We start from the raw sequence: 8,024 nt of genomic DNA on the forward strand, positions 1-8,024 counted from the left end.
AATATTACACGTAAATTAAAAACTTTTATTTATTTTTCATTCATACATTCTCTATCAATCCACTATTCTAAAATTCATTTTCCAACAAAATAGGTGCCCAGCACCATCTGAGGTTGTAACTTCTGTAAGGCTAAATAGTATTACTTAATACACTATAACATAACCAAACGCACCTCAATGATAACTGTATTTCGTGAAAATACCTCAAAAGAAGCTCTTATCCCTAAATTTCAAGCCCTTCATATTCAAAATCTCTCTCAAGTGTGACAGATAAATAAGCAAAAGTGAATCCAACTCCCCGTATCCTTCCAAACTTGAAAATTAAGAATATTGAATTGCACCCAGAAATCCTGCTAACTTGAAACGGCTATAGCACATACATATCTCAGTACATGAAATTGTTCGAGTAATTCAACAGTGCTCACATGCTTCATAAACCAATTAATTAATTCCACATAGATTATATCTAATTTCATATCTCCAGGCTGAATTTTCTAAGTTGAATAGCTCTCCACAACACGTGAAGATACAGGCTTTAGTTCACAAGTGCACCAAGAGAATCTACACTGAAATTAATCAGTCCCCATGAATTGTATATCGCTCCCACTTCCTTGTTGGATCGTATATCTGCAAAAGGAAGGAACCAATAGTTAAAAATCAGGGTTAAAAAAAAAAAAAAATATATCCCTAAAGGGAATGGCAGGAATAAGAGGTATGACAAGCATACAAAGCTGTCTTGTAACAAAAGCTAGTAGACATTTGTACTGGATATTTTAGAAGCGCAAACTACAAATTAGAAAAATGCATTCTTCATATAGTCTGATAACATACATGCATTCTCACTCTCATATAGGCGTGCCAGCCCATACTTTTTTCACAAAAGTTATTCAGTTTCATTTTTCAAATATAGATGGGTGTGGGGTGCCCAAGAGAGACTGTGGGCCTCTACAACTGGCATTGGAGTCAAAAACAAATCTGGCCACGTCTTCCAAGCCAGGCGGGGAGGCACATTTTGACACCTCTACTCTCAGATAACATAATGCTGCTAAGTGGAATGCATGCACATGCATGCAAGCGCACTTGTGTGAGAGAGAGAGATGAAGAGACAAAAAGAAATATTACCTCCCATCTCGAAGCAGGAAATATGTGCTTGTTCTTCTCATACCAGTGCCTCTCTACAACTTTTCCAGCATGCGACTGATGAGAAAGTATGATAATGAATCAGTTAAATTTACATCATTTCAAGGAACTCGACAGAAATCATGAAAAAGTGCAGCTGAACGTATTTAAAGACATCACCGTGTTGCTCAATTTTTTATTTTGACTTGTTGAAGGCTATAAAAGACAGTTGTTGGCTTCCAAGGATATACACTCGCCAAGTGATTTGGCAGTTGTAAATTAGTTCACAAAAACAGTAATTCAGCTATCACTTTGGTCTCAATAGTATCCTCTCATTTAGTGATGCTGCCATTGTGATTTAACACCATACCTACAATCCATTTTTCCATTTTGGGCAGCAGATTATGCCCTTGTTTGAGCCCCATTTTCCCAAAATTCATTTTTCCTAAAACACATTTTCAACCATACATTCTCCCAATAAAATAATTTTACATGTAAATTCAAAACTTTTCCTTACTTTTTAACCATACATTCTCCAAAAAATCACTATTCTAGAATCTATTACCCAAAAAAGTGGGGCTCAAACAAGGGCTATAGAATATGGAACTGAAAACGTCGAGTACTAGAATATGGGACTGAAATCGTAGTGTACCTGAAAGACGATAAAAAATAAATAGATAAATAAATAAAATTAAAAACTGAAAGAGAAATCTAAAGCATAATATATTGTGATTAAATGATCAAACATGATTTCAAATACACGACCCAACTGCATGGGCAGAATGCAAGTGAGGCAATGGGCAAAAAGATGGAAACTCATAGACATTACCACCTTTGCATAAGAGATCATATGTAGGAAAATGATACCACCTCACACAGCAAGATCTAAAATCATAACTTGATGTATTTTTTTGGACAAAATCTTAAGTATAGAAGAAAGTACCTCATCTTTCTCTATTGTGGCATCAGCAGTGGTGCGAACATCATCGTGCACATCAAAATGGAAAAGCTGCACAAAATTAAAAACTAAAATATTTATGAATGGATCGAGAAGATTTCCTTGTATACTGGTTTTGAAGGAATAAACTTGGAATGGGTTTGTAACGTCAAAAATCATCTCAGCTTCCACTGAATGCACCGACACGGATACGTTTGTCCGACACTATACGTGTCGAATACGTCGACACACGATTTTTCAAAAAAAGTACCGATACGACATGGCCAACACGTTGATTAAGTTATTTAAAATTTTTCATTTATATAGTATATATTTAGTTTTATACTTGTTATTAAATTTTCCTTATTTAAATCTTTTAAATATGAGTACCTATTTTTTATTTACTAATAACCTTGAGTTATAAAATTATAATAAAAAATGTTTATGATAGAGTATCCGAAGAGTGTTAGTATCGACGTGTGTCGGACACGGACACGCTATCCCAATTGAAGTGTCCGTGCTACAAAGATTCCACTCAATATTCACATCCTGTAACAAGTCTAAATGAAGAAAATTAAACTGTTCCCTTCAAGTTATGCACTATCATAGCTTAAACCAGAGAAACAGAACATTACCGGTCCACTTTTTCCTCTAGCCTTGTTTATGATCAGCTCATGGAAACTGTGTTGCTGCACATCAAGAAAGAAACAAAATTGTATTTGTTAGACAGCAGGCAAGATTACATTGGTGTATAGGGTCAGGGTTGAATATTGGGACTGCATGCATTGTGTAATAGAGTACGTTCATATATCTTACATGTGGAATGATAAGATCTTCTTTCACATAAAGCAGATTCTCCACAGAAGTAGTCACCTCTCGGAACTCTGGTGACAGCTGTTGCTGAACAGCCCGGAGAAATTCACCAATGGTATCGCCCTTTCGTACCTAAAAGTAGGGTAGTGATTAATTCCAGCAAAGCCAGCAAAACAATGAGTGCACAGACCAGGTAAGAATTGTTGAAATACGAAAAAGTGTAGCAATTAGTAACCTGAATAACTCGCCTATGGCCAGTACCATCCCAATAGCTGTAAGTGATTTCAAGAGGCTCATCTAAAGGAACAACAGGAAAGTAGACACAAGAATTAGAATATTGTTTTCTTTCACTAGCAGTTATTATAATATTTTAAAACATATGCTCACTCTTAATCTGTTCTTGCTCACGAATCCATTGCTTCTGCAGTCTTTCACGCTCAGCTTGTTCCTCTGCCTCTCTCTCACTGTAAGAGTATGCTTCAAACTCCAAAGGCCCGACATAAGTAAAGAGTCCCAAAGGCGTAAAATTAATAGATCAGACATAAAAATTCATAAAAATACACAAGCATGTATAGGAATGCAGCACACAAGCATCAACACATAAACTTACACACATGTATCAGGTAAAAGAGGAAGAAATATCACACCTGTCTGGCAGAAAGCTAGTCTCTACTGTAGGATCTTTGCCCAATTTCCTCTGCCCAAGCCTTCCAGATTCTTTATCTTCTTCAAAGACACAAGACGAGAGCATGTTAAATGAGAGTATATTCCCAAATTCAACATTATTTTCAAGAATGGCTCGAGTCTTTCTTCTAATGGAATGATTACTTTAACATCCTAATGTCAAGATATTCATTCACGAATCAAGTTCACATATCATTTAAGATCAAATTTCACTCTTGTTTTAAGTTTTTAAGTGAGCCATGTTTCACCTTGGATGCCATGATTTGATTCATGTTGCTTCAACACTGGAAATACTTTCACCAACTTTTTTCAGTAGTTACAAACGACCCCCGGGGCGGAAATCCCAAAGGTGAAAAAAAAATAAAATAAAATTATGCACCCATATATACACAGAAGCCACCAATTCTACCCAGTTGATAATCAATCCCAACAAAGATAAAAGTGATTGTGGAAAGACAACGTTCATCAGGCAGGAAAGCAGCCCATCAAAGTGTAAAACAAACTGAGACCTGTAGCAGAGAAACTACATATCTACACTGCTAAGTCTGCTATAAACCATGTAATGAGTATAAACACTCGTATATATAAACCAAAAATGAGGTAACAGAACGAAATAACATGTATTGACAGAAAAACTGCGGATATAGTTGAACTCCAGCAGATCATTAGCTAAGAACAGCAGGGAGCTAGCAGGAGCTAGCAACCCTTGTGTACATGAGCCTCCACCAATTCAAAGTTCAAACATTTACACAATAACTACAACAAATATTCAAAATGAAAATATTGAAATTATGCTTACTATTTTCCTCCTCTTCCTCTTCATTGTCATTCTCAAAATCATCTGAAAAAGATAGTCGAGGGTCCACCTTTATTTTCCGCTTCTTCAGCTTTTGCAACTGAAGCTCCTCCTCTCTACAACACAATATTATAAGATAAAAGAGTTAAAATATACAGACATACACACACACACACACATTCATTATTGGTACTCTCTCATGGATGTCTGCTGAATAGCATTAGTCAACCCCTGTTACCAAGGCATGCATTAGGGTGATCCCATTGTAGGCTTTGCGATAGTCAATCAATACAGTATTGCATCTACAGTGATAATTTATTATAATTTCATTTTTATTCAATTATGTCTTCTTTTTCAAATTGGTTTAGTAAATCCAAAAATATTTCAAACACTACTCATTATGAAGAAGAAATAGATCATGATAATGCATATGCATTAGATACATTCAATTCTCAAGAATTTCAAATAGCGAAAATTGAACAGAAATTGCAAAACTGGACTATTCCAAAGATAGATAAAAGTTCTATCTATGAAATAGGAAAGATTGACTTTCATCAAGATTATGTTATCAAAACACTTGAGCAAACGATTGCCATTAAGCATCAATTCGCTAAATGAATCTTTTTTCAAAAGATACTATTCAATCTCATATAAAGAAATTTAAACATCTTCACGTGGAATTAATTCAAATTGCTGTCAAAACTTTTTTAGACTTGATTTACATATTTCTATTCTTTTAACTCTTTGAAATAAGAGACTTCTTGAATTTGAAAATTCATTATTATCCGTTTTAGAATCGAATTTAGAAAGTGGTCCAATCGTTTCAAATTTTTATCCAAATTTTACAATCAATTTAAGTGATGGAGCTATTCTTAACGCTCTAAATTTTCTTATTCAAACAAAAAATTTGAATTTTGATGATTGTTCAAAAGAATTTGATGTAACAGATAGAATATATTATAAGCTTATAAATACTCAAACTTAACATTAGAGCTCTTCACTCGTCTCCTAAAGAAAAAAAGCTTTCTTATGGAGGTTAATCATCTTCATTCTAATTCCTAAAAGGATACCATGGAATCTTAAATCTAGAGGACTTGAATGTGATTTTAAAAAAGCTCAAACTCCAATTCCTATTCCTATTAGATCAATTCCAGATCAAATTATTTCATTCCCTAATGGAAGTGTCAAAATTATTTTTGCCAAAGGGTCTTCATCAAATAATCTTCAAAGATCTTATTCTTCTGGATCTGAAATAGATTGAGAATTTCTTTCAAAATTCTAGATTTTTGACTTCTTCAGAGAAGTTAAAAGAAGTTGATTTCACTCCAAATATTCTAAAAACTCAAAATGAACTGATAAAGACAATGAATTAAAACAGCCCGATTCACCAACCAACTTTATATGATATGCTTTCAAATCCTTCTAAAAGATTAGATTAGCAATGTAATGTCATTTCTTCCATAAATAGAAAAAAATGAATTCAAAATTGATCAAACCCCTTCAATTAGAAGTTTTCGTCAAACTCTCCATTCAATGTTTTCAAAAGATGAAATTAAATCTTTATAGAAAGAATTTTATGATTCTTATGAAGATATAAGTTTTTATGAATGGGGCATATTTCAAAGTTTTTAAAAAATATATTCAAAATACTCATGTTAATAAGAAAACATGAAAAACTCCTTCGGGTCAAAACTTTCAAACTGAACATCCTCCGATGCAAGAAGAAGTTGTTTTACATGGAAACACTGAAATAATTGCATCTCCAATTAAACAACTACCAACTGATAGATCAGAGGAATCTAACGCCATAGTAAAAGATATCAAAAATATTCAATCTCAGAATAATTAGTATAATATTATTTGTCAATCTATGTGTTCTCAATTATCTAGAATTGAAGTCAATTCTGAGATTGAGGCTCCTCATCTAAGAAAGATGAAAACAAACTCTTATTTTCAAACTAATGGAGCCGAAATTTGTTCCAAAACTGGGGAAAGAAACCACGCTTACTGAATCCAATATTTTACAAGAACTTGCAAAACAAATTTCAAAATTAGGATCATCCAAAAATATTAATACAATTGAAAATCTTGAAAATCAATTTATTGAGAATGAAAAACCTTTTACTAATAAATTGAAAGGTCAAAATTCAAATCTTCCAAGTTATTATTCTCGCCCTTCTTATCCTGATATGTTACATAAAGAAAAGAAGAAATATCAAGTTTCCTCTAATGGAGATGAATTCATTGAATGAAATCTTGATGGAATGACAGAATATCAAATTGTTAATTTCCTTGAATATATGGCAATCTGCTACGCTGCTTATATTGGTAGAGGTACATCCGCATACGGTGCTATGTCAAATTTAGTTTTAAGTTTCACTGGACAATTAAAATATTGGTAGAATAATTATTTATCTGCTGAGGATAGGAATAATATCGAAAGTGCGGTAAACTCTCAAGGAAACGGCGATATGTTCAATACTCTTATTTATTCAATATTCAAACATTTTATTGGAACTACTCTTCTTCAAGATAGATTTTTCAGATTTTTATGAATCTTAGTTGTCCAAAGCTTCATGATTTTCACTAATATAAGATACGTTTATGACCAAAGTATTAAGTCGCGAAGACTGTAATCAATCTTTTTGGAAATAAACATTTATTTTTGGACTTCCTAAACTCTTTACAGAAAGAGTTGGAAATTCAATTAAACTTAAACATCATGTTACTATTCCCTATGCTCTCCTAATTTATTGTGAAATTATTAATTTCGTCAATAAAGAAGGGTTAGCATTATATTCTTGAATCTTGATCTCCTTTTATAATTGAAGTATTGAAGTCTGGACTTGAAATTTCTTGAATTGAAGTCAACGAATCTTGCATAGTATTGATATCCTTTTCTTTTCTCTGCTGAAAAGTCTTCTTGAATAATTGAGGAAATATGTCCTTTTGTTTGTAATTTTCTCAATGAATTATTAAAGTTGAAAGGAAACATCGCTTTCACTTTAATAAAGTCTCTTTAGATTCCATACTGATTTTTGAAAAATGACAATGCTTTAATAAAGCTTATCTATTTCTTTAATAAAGCTTGTCCATTAGTGCTTACTTGGTGGTAATAGTGGCAAAAATAGCTTTTGATGTGGTAGATATAATTGAAATAATATCTCATTTGATTTGAGAACCCTTGTATAATTGATATTCATCCAAATAACTAGGTCCATATAATCATTTTGAGAATTTTTGAGTGTTTTCTTGAGCAATGAGTTCGTACAGGTCTATCCCATAACAATCATCTTCATTGCTTTGAGCATAGTTTGTTTCAAAACCTATTTGAGAAAAAGAGCTGCCTTGAACTGATTTTGATTTCTTTGAAGTAGATTCTGTCAAAGAAGCAATTTTTCAAAAATAATTGCTAATTCTTATGGTGTTTTACATTGATTGAACATAGCCATTAATCTTTATTTTTCTTTAAGAATCAATATTTTTATCTAATTCTTTCTTTGAAATTTTTGGAACACTGATATTCCTTTGCTCTTGTATCTATAAGTTTGCTTTTGGACAACAGTCCGTTTAATGGAATTTTTTTTCACCATTTTGCTTTAAATGTTCGAATAATCCTCTTATCATGATACTTAGAGCTTTGATCTTAAATAATATGATAGTCCCAACAAAATA

General features: G+C 32.7%; 1 protein-coding gene across 1 annotated transcript; it reads right to left on the minus strand.

The window, feature by feature from the left end:
• Positions 1-220: 220 nt before the first annotated feature.
• Positions 221-4,494, minus strand: LOC111388526 (protein XAP5 CIRCADIAN TIMEKEEPER-like; the record flags this gene model as incomplete). The annotated part of the gene is made up of 9 exons (XM_023013259.1): positions 221-627; positions 1,123-1,197; positions 2,063-2,128; positions 2,692-2,745; positions 2,873-3,001; positions 3,105-3,166; positions 3,257-3,363; positions 3,517-3,595; positions 4,353-4,494. Coding segments are annotated over 9 exons (765 nt in total), but the record flags the coding sequence as incomplete, so codon positions are not given.
• Positions 4,495-8,024: the final 3,530 nt, after the last annotated feature.

The sequence above is a fragment of the Olea europaea genome, chromosome 3, assembly GCF_002742605.1.
Source record: "Olea europaea var. sylvestris chromosome 3, O_europaea_v1, whole genome shotgun sequence".
In the NCBI taxonomy this organism is placed as follows: domain Eukaryota; kingdom Viridiplantae; phylum Streptophyta; class Magnoliopsida; order Lamiales; family Oleaceae; genus Olea; species Olea europaea.